This window comes from Plecotus auritus, assembly GCF_963455305.1.
Source record: "Plecotus auritus genome assembly, chromosome: 3".
Lineage (NCBI taxonomy): Eukaryota > Metazoa > Chordata > Mammalia > Chiroptera > Vespertilionidae > Plecotus > Plecotus auritus.
The window spans coordinates 185,941,306-185,959,378 of NC_137772.1; the positions used below are offsets into that span (position 1 = coordinate 185,941,306).

At 41.0% G+C, this 18,073-nt stretch overlaps 1 protein-coding gene across 1 annotated transcript in view; it reads left to right on the plus strand.

Annotated features, from left to right (window-relative positions):
* Window positions 1–1,939: 1,939 nt before the first annotated feature.
* CPNE8 (copine 8) overlaps window positions 1,940–18,073 on the plus strand; it is a 197,285-nt gene continuing 181,151 nt past the window's right edge. Inside the window, exon 1 of the mRNA XM_080658963.1 lies at window positions 1,940–2,607. Coding sequence (XP_080515089.1) covers window positions 2,510–2,607 — 98 coding nt within the window. The 5' untranslated portion in view covers window positions 1,940–2,509. The remainder of the gene's footprint in view (window positions 2,608–18,073) is intronic.

Here is an 18,073-nt window from a genome sequence, read left to right on the forward strand (position 1 = left end):
ATAGCTGTTTTATTTGTAGTAGTCTAAACCTGGAAACAACTTAATGTCCACCAATGCAGGAATGGATAAACAATTCATGGCACATCTATACAACTACAACAGAATACTAGCAGGCAATAAAAAGAAATTAACTACTGATGAACTCAACAGCATGGAAGAATCTCAAAAGAATTTTGCTCAGAAGAAGCTACATAAAAAAATAGTACATTTTGTAGGATTCCATGTGCAATATATATATATATATATATATATATGCAAATTTATATATATATAAATGCAAACTTATCTGCAGTTATATAAAGAATATCAATGGTTGACTGGAGGGATTTTTAGTGGTAAAGGGAGAAACTGATTACAGAAGGAACATGAGAAAACTTTTGGGCTGATGGGATGGGTTATTATTTTGATTGAGATGGCTCCACAGAATATAGGCATCAAAATTTATCAAATGGTACAATTGAATTATGGGCAGTTTATTATATATCAATTACAAATTAATAAAGTGGAAAAACTTAAGAAGTAAAGGTCTTATGAGTTGAATACTATTTTAAAGTTCTCAACGTTTATTTCTTCAGTAGGCTTCTATAAAATAAAAGTCTGGTTAGCTTAAGAAAATACAGTAGGTCTCTTTTTTTTATATAAATTTTTTATTGATTTTTTACAGAGAGGAAGGGAGAGGGATAGAGAGCTAGAAACATCGATGAGAGAGAAACATCAATCAGCTGCCTCCTGCACACCCCCCACTGGGGACGTGCCCGCAACCAAGGTACATGCCCTTAACCGGAATCGAACCCGGGACCCTTGAGTCCGCAGGCCGACGCTCTATCCACTGAGCCAAACCGGCCTCGGCTACAGTAGGTCTCTTCTCCCAATTTAATTTTGGGTAAAATAATAGAAATGTTCAGAATTTTAGGACATTTCCAAATAGTAATAAACTACAGTTTAATCTGTAATAGGGAAAGGGGAAGAGAAACAGAGAACTTCTGGACTTAAGGTGTGACAAGCGGTGGGTGGGAAGATCAGGGAAAGAAACCAAGAATAAAATCTGAAAGGATACTTGGCCAGGGGATATGACAAAACTGTGCCATCACATCTTTCCCACAAGTCTACCAGTCTACATTCGCTAAGGCAAGTGGCTCCAAGTGGGTTGAAATGTTACAACTTACGGCAGGTCCTCACTCAGGAAAATTGTTCCTCCCTGAGTGAGTCCTCCCAGCTGCAAACTCCGTGGTAGGCGCACTAAAGGAAGGCGGACAGGGTACCCTCCCTCTACTCTCCTAATTTGCCTCCGGGTGAGTCGCGTTCTCGGTTGCCCCTGGTGGAGAGCACCCGGGACCTGCGGGCGCACGGGCGAGGCTGGCGGAAAGGTGCGGGCAGTAAAGGTCCCTGAAATGGAGGTGAGCGGCTGGTACCTCCCGGCGCTTTCGCCGCTTCTGTCTCCGGGCACCCGCCTGGCCGCCCCGGAATCCGGTTTCCCACACGCAGCGCTCACTCTCCGCTTCCATCGATCCTGTTCCATTCAGGTGTTGCCGCTGGGATTCTAGGTGACCTCCGGATTTCAGGACAGAACTTACATGCATTTGGAAAGGAGGGGGCGCAGAAGAGCTCTGACTGTAGAATTGTCACCATTAGACCTCCACGCTCCGAAGACATGGGGGAAGAATTCGGAAACTAGGTGGTTCTCTTCAATCCCAAACACCCCCCCCTCCCCACCTCTTTAGAGTCCACCCTGCTCCCACCGTGTCCCACATATTGCTTTGTCACTTTACCACCTCTTACAGAAGGTTGGAGATCGTCCTCACGTCCCACCGTCACCAACCCTCAAGTGGCAGAGGGTGGGCAGTCCAGCCGCGGGACCCGGTGCCTCTGCAGAGGGCGGAGGGGGAGGGACCTCGGAGGCTCCGGGGAGAGGTGAGGGCCAGCGCGGGGTAGGGGGGGGGGGTGGTCTTATGATAGAGGAGTTAGGAACCCGCAGAGGCGCCCACACCTCCAGCTTCCATCCCAGGCGAGGAAACTGCGTGACATTGCCGTCCACACCTGATTGACAGGAGGGAGTCACGGCCCAGGAAGCTGGTGTGGGTGTGTAGAGGCGGAGACAAAACCTAAACCGCACGCGCAGCGGGCCGGGGCTGGCGCTCCTAGACGGTCTGGGTCTGGGGCCACCTCTCCCACCAGGTGCCCGCCCGGAGGCTTCGCGGAGCCAGAAAAGGCTCACGGAGTGTCCCCAGCGGGGGCTGCTGCCTGCAAGAAGGGAGCAGGGACGCCGGCAGCCCGGGGCGTCACTTCCCCGGCAGCCTCGCCCTCAGCCGGGACTAACTCGCGGTTCCCTCGGGGCAGCGCGCGGAGATCCGCCAGCCTACTCCCTCCTACTTCCAGCGAGCTGCCTCCGCCTCCTTCTGCCTCCTCCCTCAACCTCTACCCCGGTCTGTCTGGAGCTGAGCTCGGAGACCTCAGTCGGCTCGAGCTCTGGAAGTGGGCGCCAGACCAGTCCAGGGCGCCTCCCCCCAAGATGGACAGCCGCTACACCAGCACTGCGGGCATCGGGGACCTGAACCAGCTGAGCGCGGCCATCCCCGCTACGCGGGTGGAGGTGTCCGTATCCTGCAGGTGAGCACGCAGCTTCTCCTCTCCCCTCCCCCCTTCACCCCCTCCTCCTGCCCTCCCCGCGCCCGGTTGGGAGCGCTTGGCAAGCGCCCGGGATACTCCGAGGTTTGGAGCGGATGAGAAGTTGTGCGATGCGTGGCAAACAGCCCAGTTGTGGGTCTGGAGTCACCCCTGGGTCGAGCGGCACCGGGCGGATAGCGGGAACTAGAAGCGAGCGGTGGGCTACGGGACTGAGACTTCTTGTTTCCTTCCTGGGGAAATGCTGTAAAAGTTGGCTGGGCTGTGACTCAGCGGTGAAAACTCTTGCCGCCGCCCACTTTACAAGCCCTTTTTACGTCCCAAACCCGAGCTGTACGGTTGGGTGATGACGGGAATCGAAGGGGACAGCATTGCCAAAAGCGCTCGTGACCGCTGCGCGCAGTGACCCGGGACTCCCCCTGCTAGGCGTCTGCACACCAGCTATTGACACGGTTGGCTCCAACCTCAGCAGCTTCCTCCCCACCCACTTCCTGGAGTCCTCGGGTTCGGCTCTCCCTCCCCCCTCCCCACCCCTTCCCTCCACACACCATCACACACACTTTTCCGGGGCTCTGCGCCTGCCTCATGCCTGATAGGTAGAGATTTCGGCTCCAGCCCAGTGATTGCAGAAGAATCTGTGCCTTACTTAAAAACTGGGAAGTCACGATTTTCTACCAGCAAATAGACACATTGTGCTTATAACAGTGGACACCCTTGCCCAAGGTTCTGTAAATTTCAAATTCCTTTGCCTTATGTTCTTTGGGTCAGTTTCCCTGTAAATAAAGCAGCCCAGTTGCTCTATCGCAGATTTTGAGGAAATGGGCGGGCTGAGACTAAACTGATTTTAGCAAAAGGAGGGGGAGGGTTTGCGAATTATAATTCACTGCCTTGTTGGCACATTTTGATCTCTCTCGTTGGAAAACTCTCTTCTCACTTGTCCACCTTCTGTCCCAAGATTGTTTTTCATGCCTTGAAATCCTCCCCTTCCTTTCCTTGGTAAAACTTGCCTTAAAGAAATCTAATAAACCTGGGGAATCTCCCATGTAAATAAACCCTGGAGCTTAAAGTGCTGTCAACCTAGTCCTAGTGGTACTTGATTTTGCATTTTTACAAGACAAAGTCTAAAGCCAAAGGAATGATTTTTCTTGGGGACGGGAGGGGGGTTGAGGAAGGGGTGGAGGAATTTCAAGCACCAACCCAGGACTGAGGTGTTAATCAGCTGTCTCTGAAACTATGTATAATCCCTTGATTGCTTGATTCCTCTTACTGCTGACCTCAAAACTGTGGAAACAATAATGCTGGTAATGATAGCTAAGCATTAGCCTCTTGTCTTATGGTGTGGCCACAGTTTTAAGTGCTTCCACACATTTCTGTCAACTGAACAGGTGAAACTTTATGGAAAACTCTTTTTAGATATTAATTTCTAGGCCTTTATTTTTCTCTCTGAAGTTGGTTTTAGATGCTAGAGGGAGGTTATTAATACATACAGATAATGCATAGGCAAAAGTCCTACGTTAACAGTATTTTCTAGAGCTCTTATCCTCTGCTGAACATCCTATAAAATCTGAATGCCATGTGACCTGTACATGGAATGGATATAAACATATTGTAAATTAAATCTGAATTTCCCATAAGATCTATAGGGTGATTATACCTTTAAAAAATGATACCCTAATTGGTCTTTCTGCCAATAGGGTCCATATTTAATCACTCTGGGTTATTATTATTATTATTATTATTGTGTGTTTTTTCCCCTGGATGCTTGTTTGCTGTGAGTGTGCTGGGAATCCTGAAGTCTGTTAGCTTTAAGGCAGTTTGTTTCAGCTTGCTACCTCAGACCCTGGAAATGCCCTTGTTCCAGCCTTTTTTCAGATCACTGATTTGGTGTCTTGTTTTTAGTTTTTCAAATAGAAGAAAAAAAGTTCTGAACGAGACCCAAGTACTTACATTGTTAAGAATTGAATCTTGTAATCATAGATGGTGGTGTTCTTTGGGCTTTGGCATAAGAAACCTATTACAGGTTCTGGCTTTGTGACTTATTTATGTTGTTAACTTGGAGCAAGGTCTTACCTAATCTAAGCTTCCTCATCTCTAAAATGAGGATAAATTATGGTACTTATCTTATATAGAATGTTGTCAGGAGTTTAATAAGATGATGACTGAAAAGTTCTTACACATATGACACAAAGAAAGTGCTAAAATGTTAAGTTGTTATTATGATACTGGCAATAGTATTTATTGAGTAAGTGTATTATATGATTCACCTGTGGAATTCTGTAAATAGTCCTCTTTTGAAGTTCAATTGGTTAAAGAAGACAAGGATAGCAACAGCCTTGAGATACCTGTTCCTTCTTTTTTCTTTGTTCTTTGATGTGCGTAAAAAGCATATATCCTAGGATGCTTGTGGGGATTTCAAGGCACAGTTGTAGGCCCCTAAGCCTTACAATGTGTAAGCAGAGCAAAAAATTCCCTTTCCTTTTTAATCAGAGCCCTCTGGTGACTTGCTGACACTTAACAAGCAACTCAATAAAATCCCTTTTGATAACCGCTTTTCACTGTCTCCAATCTAAGACTTTTAAAAACTTGATATTTTCATCTTCGTTTTGGGGGAGGTGAGAAAATCAACAATTGAAGCTTGAAGCTAAATATAATCCCTGGAAATAATTTTGTGTGTTCACTGTCCAAGTACTTGAGTGTCTTTTATATGTCTAGCATTATGCCATGCTCCATGAGATGTGCAAGAGAATTTCTCTGAAAATGTAAAATCAAATCCAATGATGAGGTTCATGCAGAGGGAGGGAACAGGTCATTGTGGAATGGAGTGTTTGGAATATACTACAAAGAGGAATGGGACTTGAAGGGAGACATGACAGATGGGCATGATTTGCTTTAGAGAAGGGAATGTATCCATGGTGGTTTTGTAGGGCTACAAAATTGGTGCGTTAGGATGATAAGCGTACCTTTCTTGCTGGGTTTATGTAGAAATAAGCTCCCACTCTTTTGACATTCTTTCTACCCATTATTTAGCTCTTGGATTCATTTTTCTTTATGATGTTAATTCATAGATTTTTATGTTAATTGAGTTACCTAATTAAAATGTTTGTAGCTGTAATGATACAACATTAGAAACAGAAAATAACATCTATAATATTCCCATTTTATTCTGAGAACAGGTGAATTAGAATGAGGTAAAGCCGAAGAGAAAAATAATATCTATATATATAAAAGTCTAAGCAACCGGTCGACCGAACGACTGGTCGCTATGATGCGCATTGACCACCGGGGGAAGATGCTCAATGCAGGAGCTGCCCCGCTGGTGGTCAGTGTGCTCCCACAGCGGGAGCACCACTCAGCCAGAAGCTGGGCTCATGGCTGGCGCTGGTGAGTGCAGCTGTGTGGTGCGAGCCTCTCCGGAGCAGAGTCAGCAGCAGGCACAGTAGGACCGGAATGAGTGGGAACGGCCCCGGGCCTGGCTCAGGCTCTTCCCCAGGTGCCTGCAGCTTTGCACACTGATACATCCCTCAGGGGATGTTGGACTGCTAGTTTTGGCCAGATCCCTGCAGGGCCGAAACTGGCAGTCTGATATCTCCCGAGGGGTCCTGGATTGTGAGAGGGCGCAGGCCAGGCTGAGGGACCCCACCAGTGCACGAATCCATGCACCGGGCCTCTAGTACAGTAATGTTTTCCCTGAGACTTTGTTTTGTTGCACATTTCTAACACATCCTTTTGGTGATTTTTGTCATTTTCTCTGATTGAGAAGTTAGCAATTATAAAAGCATTGAGAGAATTCTGTATTTGTAGGCTTTGTAGGTTAGTTATCTTATGTAAATCCTTTCTCAGCAATAATCCTAGAATGGTGATAAAATTAATTTTAAACATTAATGTCTACGGAAGGGTATAAAGTGGGACTTTATTAAGCACTTACTTTGTGCTAGGCATTCTAAAAAGTCCTTCTTGACCTGGCCATAATTCTTTTGTCTGATCTCCCAGCACTCCTCTTATGTATTCTGACTGAACATAGTCTAACAAATATGTGTTAACATGTGTTCCAGTCCTAGCCTGTTTGGCTCAGTGGATAGAGTGTAGGCCTGTGGACCTAAGGGTCCCAGGTTTGATTCCAGGCTAGGGCACATACCGCAGTTACAGGCTCCTGCCCTGCCGGCCTGGTCAGGGTGGGTGCAGTAGGCGACCAATCGATGTGTTTCTCTCACATCGATATTTCTCTCTGTCTTTCCCTCTCTCTTCCACTCTCTCTAAAAATCAATGAAAAAACTATCCTTGGGTGAGGATTAAAAAGAAAAATGTGTTCCAGATCAATGTGGCTGCAAAACACAAGTAAGAGGTACAGTCCCAAAGCATGTGCTGTTATCCTAGGGGACCTAATTCTTTGGCCTACCTGGCCACGTACATGCTGCTCTCTCAGCCCAGAATGTCCCTGCCTCCCTTCCCCTTCTTTTCTTGATTAGCTTGTGCTCTTTCAAGACTCAGGTCAAACATCATTTTCTCTTAGGACTCCCAAGCCGGATTTTGCTGTTTTCCCAAAGCAGCTGGTATGTAGCAATATCATAGTGTTGGTGGAGGAAAAATTTCCCTCTACCCTTCAAGGTTCTCTGGCTGGTGTACGTGGTTTTCAGAGATTTTCCCAAAGCTGCTTTTCTTAAAAATTAACCAGCCTAAAATAATCAATATCTCCAAAGAGGTGTATTTTGGAGTGGCCAAGTTATCTCTGCTTCAGTAGTTGCATCATTATTCTTAGTCTTTGTATTCTTCTTAAGGACAAGTTTTCTCTCTTTTGTGTCCATGTTGTTGAGGTAAGAACATCCAAACCTGTAAAGAATTTTTATAAGAATTTATTTGAGCCAAACAGAGGCTATGCCTGGAAGCAAGATCTTAACAGAATGAGAAAAAATGTGTCTCAGAATGGCAGTCTGCAGTTTCTTTTATGCATTTGGAATTAAGGAAGGGACATAAGGAAGATTACATGAAAGTGGGAGAAAGCAAGGGGGGACTGGATTACAGGATAGCTAAAATTCTGTGCTCTCTTGCGGGTGGTTATATTTCCTAGGGGTCTGAAAAAGGCATTTCAAAGGTGTGTTAAGCTAGATGCACAGAAACAATGGGCAGGGCTTCTTTAAGGAAAAGATAAACCTTTTAGTAGAGAATTTATATTTATTCCTGGGGCGTGACTACACACCATGACCTACCCAGTTAGGAATCTATGATTGGATTACTCTGTAAGGTTACTTTCTATCCCTGGACTTGTCAACTTTATTACAGAACCTGTTTTTCATCCATAATACATATATTCTGAGTTTAGCACAGCATATGTAGTCAATAAGTGCTGAATTCTGTAATTCTCTGGATGAATCATCTGGCACGGGAAAGGCATTTTGCCTATTAAAATACAGACTCCAAGGCCCCCACACCAGATTTACTGAATCAAAATCTCTAGGTTCACCATGTACTAGTTATTCACATTAAAATTTTTAATCAACCAGTTTGATGAGCAAATGACTGTAGTCACTTGATGTAGATTAGCAATACCTACCCTACTAAGGTATTAGGATGATACTTTTCAATGGTGTGTTGGAGCTGGTTTAAATGGGGTTGAGGCAGGAATTTGTGTCAGTTGTTAAATAAATTATTAAAAATTAAATATGTAAACCTAAAATTAAATAAATTACATTTTAAAAGAAAGTTAAGACATACACCAAAGTTCTCACTTCCAATTATTTTACTGTATGTTAGTATTATCTGTACTCTTTACTATCATCTATGCTCAATCTTTTTCATCTATATGTTGAAAACATGCAGTTGTATGCTATTGTTCATCTCTTCTCAATCCATGTTCAGTGACATCACATTGGTAGCTTGAAATTGGCCATAGTGGAAATATTTACACCATGGAAACTGGCCAACACTGCAAATTAGGGCTTGATTATTGTTTTTTTTTTATTGTCTGCACTTAAGACATTCCATGGGAATCAATTAGTCCTATGAAATTTGCAATTATAAATGTTATAGATATATTACTATTATTTGTAAATTGTGTGCTCAGCTACACATACTTTATATCAGTAAAATTTATAATAAATTATCTAAACACACATACATACACACATTTAGCTTTTTTTTTGAGAGTCTCTTGTTAAACACTTACTTTCACATTACTGTTTATAGGTCTTTTGTAAAAGATAAAGCATTATACAAAGGAAGAAAATTGCTGCTGTTAGACTGTCACTATTAGAAATGATAGTGTCAGATTCAGCACTGTCTGATCTTGCTTCTCTACTGGAATAAGTGGGCTGTGTAATTTTTCTTTAATCTTTACTCTTGAAAGTATTTCAGATGTCCCCTACCTCCCCTCCTCCCCCACCCCAAACGACCCCCCCTCCTCCCTCATCCCTTCCCCTTCTCAGGCCTTCCCAGCACTATTTGTCCATGGGCTATGCATATATGCATATAAATTCATGGGGTAATCTCTTCCTACTTCCCACCCCCTTCTCTCTGAAATACATCAGTCTGCTGCATGATGAAAGGTTGTGACAGCCTGCAAGTGTACTGTCAGCAGAAGTATAATGCAACAGGAAGACTGAAATTTTGTGTGCTTTTTACTTTCTTCTCCTTTTCGTGTGGTCCTCTCCACATCTTCTTCTTACTTCTAGGGCTTTGTTTGTTTGTTTGTTTCTCCACTCACTGGTGGCATATACCATGCACGTTTACGTGTCACAGCTCCAGTTACACTGTGATTAACTGACCACCTGGGAAAGCAAATTCAGATTCCAAAGGAGAGAATCTGATGAGCCCTGTGGGAATCAGCCCATTTTGGAGCAGATGCCTCTACTGTTCTGATTATCTGTGGTGAATGAGAATCAGTGTTCAAATACGGTTGGGGGCTCCACCCCAATCCACATTGGTTTATCTCTTAGACACACTTTACCCTTCTTTAGTCAGAGTTTGAAGTCAGTGTGCAAATGGGTTTCCAAATGATGTTAGCTGATAAATTATGTTAGTGTAAGCTAGGGAATTAGAATTCTGTTAGCCCATTAATGAGGCATATGATAGGCAAATTGAGGGTCAAGCTGTGATAGGCAGTTAACATCTGTTCTTATGGCTCTGCAGTTCCTGAGGTCTTGTTAAAAAATGTAGTCACAGTGCTTTTTGGGGGGCCAAGTTGGGGTGTTTTTCTTTTTTAGCTTCCACGTTTTAGGAAAATTGGTTGTAGTGATATTTCTGGGCAGTGGTTTTGAACTCTAAGTGTGGGAGTTGCCCAGGTATATCTTAGGAGAGAAAAGTCTTACTCATGTTGTTTCACCAGTATTTTGGCCTACTCTGCATTTGTTAGCATTTGGGGCTTGGGGTGTTCTAAAAATGCCGTGGGATGTGGAGAATGGAGTCTAGAAGCAATTCACAAAGCAAGACCCCGCAGAATAGCGTGTTCACGGTTGTGCTGTCTTAGGTACATTATTTGTGGCCTGACAGGCAAAAGCCTGCATTCATTCCCTATTTGAGTTTATTCAAGACAGGGAAGAAAACCAGTTCCTCTCAAAGAAGTTTTATTCACTTGTTAGCCTGGTTTATAATAGTAACACTTGCTTATTAGAGCCGGTTTTGTTTAGCCTTGAAGAGCATAGGTGTGGAACTAGACCAGCTCTACTACTACTGGCTGTGAAACCTGGGAAAGTTACTTAATCTTAAAAAGTTCCTCAATTTCCTCATCTGTAAAGTGGGGATAATAGCAGCCTCGACCTCTCATATTTGTTTTAAAGGTTAAATAAGTTAATACATGAGTTAAAGCACTACTTGTCCCATTAGGTAAGTACTCAGTAATTACAAATGGATATAAACAGAAAACAAAAGCCACCCACTGTTCCATCATACTATGAGCATTTAGTTCACTTCTCTCATTTATAACATCACATTTATCGTCTCTCTCATGTGTGTACGTGCTCACATACATTGTATAATGAAATCATACTATATTCTATACAATTTATCTTCCCAACTTTTCTGTTAATATTATATCATGTAGATGTTGCTGTCATTAGTTTTTGAAAACATAACCTTCCATGACTGTGTAATAATCCATTATATGGGTATACTATATTTATTTTCCAAAATGTATTTCAAAAAGTTAACATTCAAAATGATGCTACAGATTACAGATGTGCACTGTTATTCACCAACACTTGACAGCTCCTATGATTTCCCCCACGCCCACCCCAGGATCGTTTTCTAGAGCTAAAGTAATTAATAAGTATATTTTGAAAGAGATTGAATACCTTGTTTTGGTTATTTCCCCTCTATTCCCTTTAAGCAGAGTCAAGTCTAAACTACTGGCTGCACCTTTTTAAATACCTTTTTTCCTTGAGGAATGTGCATGTAAAGATTGATGAGACTGTGGGGCAGCAGAGTGTAGCAGCAAGAAAATGGAATTAGGAGCCAGACAGATGTCTTTAAATCCCTTTTTTATTCCTTTTTGGAATAGTATTTTGGGTAACTTATCTCAACTTTTGGAATCTCATTTCCTCATCAGTAATATGGAAATGATTTAAAAAAACAAATTTATAAGATTTTTGGAGAAGTGAATGAAATCAAGTCTATAAAATGCCCCACACCATGCCTATCACAAGAAAAGCACTTCATAGCTGTTAGTCTTTTTGTGGGGGTATATTATTGTGTGGCACATAGCAACACAGAAGAGAGTTACCTGTAGTTTGGACAGAAACATGAACTGCAAGGTGACAATTATGAAGCTGCATGTGAAGGACCATATGTCCTAGCCCAGGCCAAATACTATCTAAATGCAGAGGGCATGTAGAAGCAAACAGGGGCCAGAGAGTATAGATTTGGAAATGCATGCACAATTTCTACAGGTTCCACCGCATGGCTCCCCCACACCAAAACACACAGATATGTGGCCTTAATGGGATTTGATAGGTAGGAGGTAGTGCTTAACAACAAAGTTTGGAATGAAAACACTTTCTGGCATATTCTTACATGTGATCAATAAAAGCTACCGGCTGATATTTAGATTGCTCTTTCCTGTTGGACATGTGACAAAACAGGTATCACCGTAGATGACAGCACTGGCCATAGGAGAGCAAGAATGTATTGCCTGTAATAAAATAAATGTATTTAAAGGGTGCCTTGCTGCAGTGGTCAGTGTTCCCTGCCTGACACACAGTACCTTAATATTTTTAACCTATGACAACCATCAATGTTAATGCCTCTCCAGCAAGGGATATTAGCTGTCAGTCATTTGTTTTCAAATTGTGAGGTATTTTGTCAAGTTTATTTTATAAAGAATAATACTCCAAACATCCTGAGGAAATTACCAGTTATCTTTTTGAAACTCTGAAGAAGTAAAATATCATTGATGTTCGCTGAGGAATATTTCTATTTATCAAACAGTAAAGCTATTCAAATATAAAAGCTGGCCTGGCCAGCATGGCTCAGTGGTTTAGCATTGACCTATGAACCAGGAGGTCACAGTTCAGTTTCAGGTCAGTGCATATGCTGGGTTGTGGGCTCGATCCCCAGTGCGGGGGGCATGTAGGAAGCAGCCTCTCAATGATTCTCTCTTATCATTGTTTATATCTCTCTCTCCCTTTTTTTTCTTCTTCTCTGAAATCAATAAAAATATATTAAAGAAAACTCTTTAAAAGCTGTACTATGAGGCCAAGAAACATGAAAGCTTTGGACATTTGCTATATATTTTATTTAAATTGATGCCAAAGTCTAAATCTATGAAGACAATGTGTAAAGCACTTATATGCTAATACACTCATCCTTCCAACAATTCTGTAACCCAGGTGATGTTATGGCCTATTTTGCAGGTGAAAAGATTGGGATTCAGAGGGGTGTAAGTAATTTGGCCTAAGTCTCGAATCTAGGAGGAGAAAGATTGAGTTCCTAATCCATAAACAGTGCCTAGTTCTAAGATGTATGCTTCTGACAACCGGCCATCTTCTGTCACTCTTCTACAAGTTCTTTATTTTAGGCTTTAAGGGTAGGGCTCATTCCTATCTGTGTCCATGTGTCGGTGACTGAAGAAAAATTACAAAGCTGGGAGATACAGTTATAATAGATGATATTAATACTATTACTTAGGGGAATATGAAATTCTTTTGTGTGTGTGTTGGGGTGGGGGTGGGGTTCTGTCCCCACATGCTAAGAGCTGTGAATAAAACAATTCAGATGAGTGGCATAAATGTTAACCATTTGATGTCTAATTTCCAAGTATTGATTCTATTCTTTTTTCTGCTCCTGAGTTACCTAATGAAGCAGTGGGAAATTAAGTAATGAGAAGACTATTTCACTAGAAATCAGCGGGCAGGATAAGATGAAAGCTAAATGCTGGAGAAAGGTAATGGACCAGGCAAATGAAAAATAGAGGAAAATTAATTGAATTGACTCTGACATTCATATTTGTCGTTAAGAGTTGAGAATTAGCCTCAAGTCCTATTATTTCAATTCACTGTTTTCTTAATAATGAGGAAGTCACCATTTAAACATGCTAGCTTGTTAATAATAAATTCTAAGGTTTCCTTTCAAATATGTTCAAATATATTCAGATAACAAATGTGTTCTTTAGAATTCTATGTAAATAAAGTAGTTACTTTGGTAGTGAAATATCACTGCAGTACTCTATGTGAATTGTGACATGAGTTTGTAAAAGTCAATATTTTCTACTTTGCTAATTAGCTGCTCTCTTGATCTCTCTATATGTAATAAATGACATTAATTTTATTAAAAATGATCACAAATGTCAGAGAGTGTAATGGACCAGATATGATTATAATCAACCATAACTAGTTGAAACTAACACATTTCTCAGCTTTACTTAGCACAGTAGTGCTTTTAAAATCATTTTGAGAAATTTGCTTCTCACTGCCCACAGATCCTTGTTAGTGCATTATCTCAATGTGTATAACTCTGTGAGCATTCTTACAAACCTTTGTTTTTAAACCTAAACGTATTCCTAAAGGGAGTATCACATTCTTTGTGATTCTCTCCATTATTAAAAGCTCAATCATTCTTCTTTGATGTCTTCAATAGATTTTTATGTTTCCCAGCTATAAAGTAAAGACTTAGTGGAGTAAAAGCAAATGAGTAAGAATAAGCGATATCTGAGAACATACAGAATAACAACTTTATTTGATAATCCCATTAAATTACACATTTTATTTTTCCTTTTTAAAATCTTTATTGTTGAAAGTATTGCATATGTCCCCCCCCCTTTTTTTTTTCTCCCATTGACCCTTTATAGCCTGCTAAGGTACCTATTTTAGACATAGCTTGCTGTCTGGCTTATCTTGATATCTCAACTTTCAAATTAATTGCAGAAGCAGCAATATTAGAAGTTAGATTGCAGTTGATTTTCATGCCATTGGTTTTATCCAAAGCCTCTTTGTAGGCATTGGGAAAAGGAGACATATATTAAGTTGTTAGTGCATGTTTGTCTTAATTGATAATTTAAAGTGAATTTAAAAACTATTTATGGAGAGAAGTTTAAATATACTAGCTAAAAGATGATTGATTTTTTTAAACTCAAAATTTGTCTCACAATTTAAATTAAATGGTTTTAACTTCTTTGTTTCACTTAAATCATTTTGTCCTTTGAATGGCATTTATTTGACTTCTTGCTTCCTTATGCAACATGCCAGCAAAGTACAGTGAAAACCCCACGGTTTCATTCTGTTCTAGCTCCGTAACCATTATCAATCCCTCCACATCTCTGAACATGAGTTCCTATGGAAGGTTGAGTCCCTGGTCTAGAGGACCTGGGAGGTTGCTTAGAGCCAATTAGAAGTAGAACCTTGAAATAAATTAAAAAAACGTTCTGATTTAAGAAAATTTTGTGATTGTCAATACATTGAAAACTTAGGCCCTAATTCTAATGTCTGGGTTTTTAAAAATTATTTTTAATTTTTTTTTATTTTTATTGATTTTTGGAGAGAGAGGAAGGGATAGGGAAAGAGAGATAGAACATTGATGAGAAAGAACCATCCACTGGCCACCTCCTGCACCCCCTCCATGGGGATCAGCCTCTTGGTTCATGGGTGGATGCTTAACCACTGAGTCACACTGGCCAGGCTGGTGTCTCAGTTGTTTTTAAAATATGTTTTTATTGATTTCAGAGAGAGGAAGGGAGAGGGAGGGACGGATAGAAAGATCAAGGGATATTAAGGTACATTATTCCTAATGTCAACCACTTCCTACTTCAAAGTTCTCATTTCACTTAATATCTCCCAAAGGGATATCAGAGGTGTTCTGCTGTTGCTGTTCTAGTTTTTCCTCTCAAAGGGGATCTATAGCTAGCTTTCTTCACTCTGAAAACAAACGGTTGATATTACCAGATATCTGTGTCTTTCTTCCAATTTACTCTTGTACTGTGTTTACTATGTTTTCACCATTTACTAGTATGTCTCTATGACATCCTATATAATAATCCTATATAATAAAAGGCTAATATGCAAATTGACCAAAAGGTGGAAAAACTGGTCACTATGATGCGCACTGACCACCAGGGGACAGATGCTCAGCGCAGGAGCTGCCCCCTGGTGGTCAGTGCGCTCCCACAGGGGAGCCCTGCTCAGCCAGAAGCCGGGCTCATGGCTGGTGAACACAGCAGCAGTGGCAGGAACCTCTTCCCACCTCCGCTGCAGGCGGGCGGTAAGGAGCAAGGGGTCCAGGACTGCAAGAGCCCCGGACTGCGAGAGTGATGTCTGAGTGCTGGCTTAGGTCTGATCCCCCAGCTGGCAGGCAGACATCCCCCAAGGGGATGAGAGAGGGTGCAGGCCAGGCTGAGCCCCTCTGCCCCAATCCAGTGCAAGAATCTCGTGCACTGGGCCTCTAGTATAGTTTATAATAGAGATGGCAAATGGGCCCAATCTTGTGTTAAATGATTAGCTGTTACTAAGTGCCGGCTCTTAAAGTAGTACCTAGATGAATTCATTGGGGCATCTGGTCTTTGTGGGAAAGAGTATTATAGTTGACTTTTATTTTATTTTTTTAAAGGTGCATTTTATTTTATTTATTTATTTATTTTAATCCTCACCCGAGGATATTTTTCTATTGATTTTCAGAGAGAGTGGAAGAGAGAGAGAAATACAGATAGAAGTACCGTATCAATGTGAGAGAAACATATCAATTGGTTGCCTCCTGCACACACCCTGACCAGGGCCTGGGCCTGGGCGGAGCCTGCAACCAAAGTACGTGCCCTTGATGGGAATAGAACCCAGACCCTTTGATCTGCAGGCCTAGGCTTTATACACTGAGCCAAGCCGGCTAGGGCTAGTTGACGTTTAAAATAAAATAAACTAATACATGTATGCTGTTATTTTTAACTGTTTTAATCTTTAACTTACAGTGACTGATGAGGCACTGAAACTTATACCCATGTCTCCAAAGTGTTCGTTGCTTCCTTTCCATTCCTGCTACCATCATTCTCATTCAGGAAGTTGTTACTTTCCCCTGGACTATTAGAATATTCTCCATGACTCCAGAATTCATTTCTTTGGTCTGTTCTCCACATATTGTATAGTTATTTTCCTAAACAAAGGTTGAATTGTGTAATTTTTCCTTTTGCGGAAACGTTCAATGCTTCCCCTTACCAAGGTGTTTAGCAATATGGTGTTCAGGGTCTTTCCTCTCCTGCTCACGCAGCCTCCCCCAGGCTCCTCTCAGACTTGGACTCTAGCCAAAGTGGTGTACTTTGCTAATCTCCAAATGTCTTGTGTGGACTCTCACTTTCTACTATTGTTGATGCTTTCTTGAAGTGGAATGAATTGTTCCTTTTTTTATGTTCCTACACCACAATTCTTATACTTTTATTTTATTCTGTTTATTATTATTTCGGGTTTTGCATGTCTGTCTCTCCTACCAACTCTAAGAGTGCATATTTGTTTTATCATTGATTTTCACAAAAATTGTATCTTTTGCACATAGAAGTTTTCGATAAATGTTTGCTGCCTCATGGACAGATTAGTAGAAAGGATCTGAACATCCATGAATTTGTGTATGTCTATAACCTTAAAAGTATTAGTTTATATACACAGAGCATTAAAATGACTAACTTTCCAGTGGAATTTAGTAAAACATAATATTTTGATCTTTGTTTATAAACTAAGATTTATTAAACTAGTTTATACAAAGTTTTGTTTTGTTTTAGATTTTTGTTGTTGTTGTTCATCCTCATCAGAGGATATTTTTTCCCCCATTGATTTTTAGAGAAAGTGAAAGGGAGGGAAGGAGCGGGGAGACAGAGAGAGAAAGAGAGAGAGAGGTGAGAGAGACATTTCAATTGGTTGTATCCCACACTTGCCCTGACCTGGGCAGGGGATCCAACCTGCAACCCTTGACCAGAAATCTAACCTGTGACCCTTTAATGCTGGGGCCAATGCTCTAACCACTGAGAAACACCACCAGGGCTATATAAAATTTTATTTGAAGAAATGAGAAACAAATAATTTCAAATTCACTTTGTCTTCAAGCACAGCAAAGACAGTTTTAGGTCTGGAGACTTAGGATTTTCTTAGTACTGAAAATTTGCTTATTTAATCTTGGAAGAATAATATGCAAAAAGAAAATGAAGTAATAGAATTTGTATGTATGATATCATAAATAACATTTCTAAATAGGGAAATAAATAAACATATCTGTAACCGAATGAAGATTTTTGTCTTGGGGAAAGATGTTTCTAATAAATTACTTGGTGAGCTGAACGGATTAAGTGCAACAGGACATTGTATTTCATTTGGGAATAATCTAGGATAAGAAGAGCTGTTTGGTGGCCTGATTCTTTAAGAAGTAATAGGTATTTATTTGCTAATGTGCTTTCCTTCTGTATTTGTTTCACCGATTTTAACTTTGAGCCACACAAAGTTAAATTTTAGGAAAGCCAAAATTCAACTAAAAAAAAAAAATAACAGCTGTGGAGAAAGGGAAGATAGAAGAGGAAAGAATGCTTTCTGTCGAAAAAAGGGGGGAGGGGGAACCAGAACTTGTTTTCATGTGCACAAGTAAAATATGAGCATGTTTATTTAAGTCAAGTCACTATCCATAGCACATCATTTCTTACATTTGTCTGGTTACGCTAATTTGTTGGATTGCTGAAATAATTTCCCAAGTGCTTGAAACACAGCTAACGTACCTCAGTGCTCAGTTGATTATATTTAACCTAAAATGTCGCCCTGCCTGATTACATCAGATCTTTCCAGAGACTGACCTCAATAACGGTTTAACAATAAAGTGAGAAAAAAACCAAAATTATAAAACCACTTTGTTTCAATGAAGACAATGAATGGATGAATTAGTGTAACACAGGCTGCTGCTAATGATGTTTGATGAACATTTCCAGCACACATAGAATAGGCTGTAATTTAAAAAATGAAATGATTATGTGGTGGTGTCACTTTCATTTTAGGGGCATGGTCTAAACCAGCTA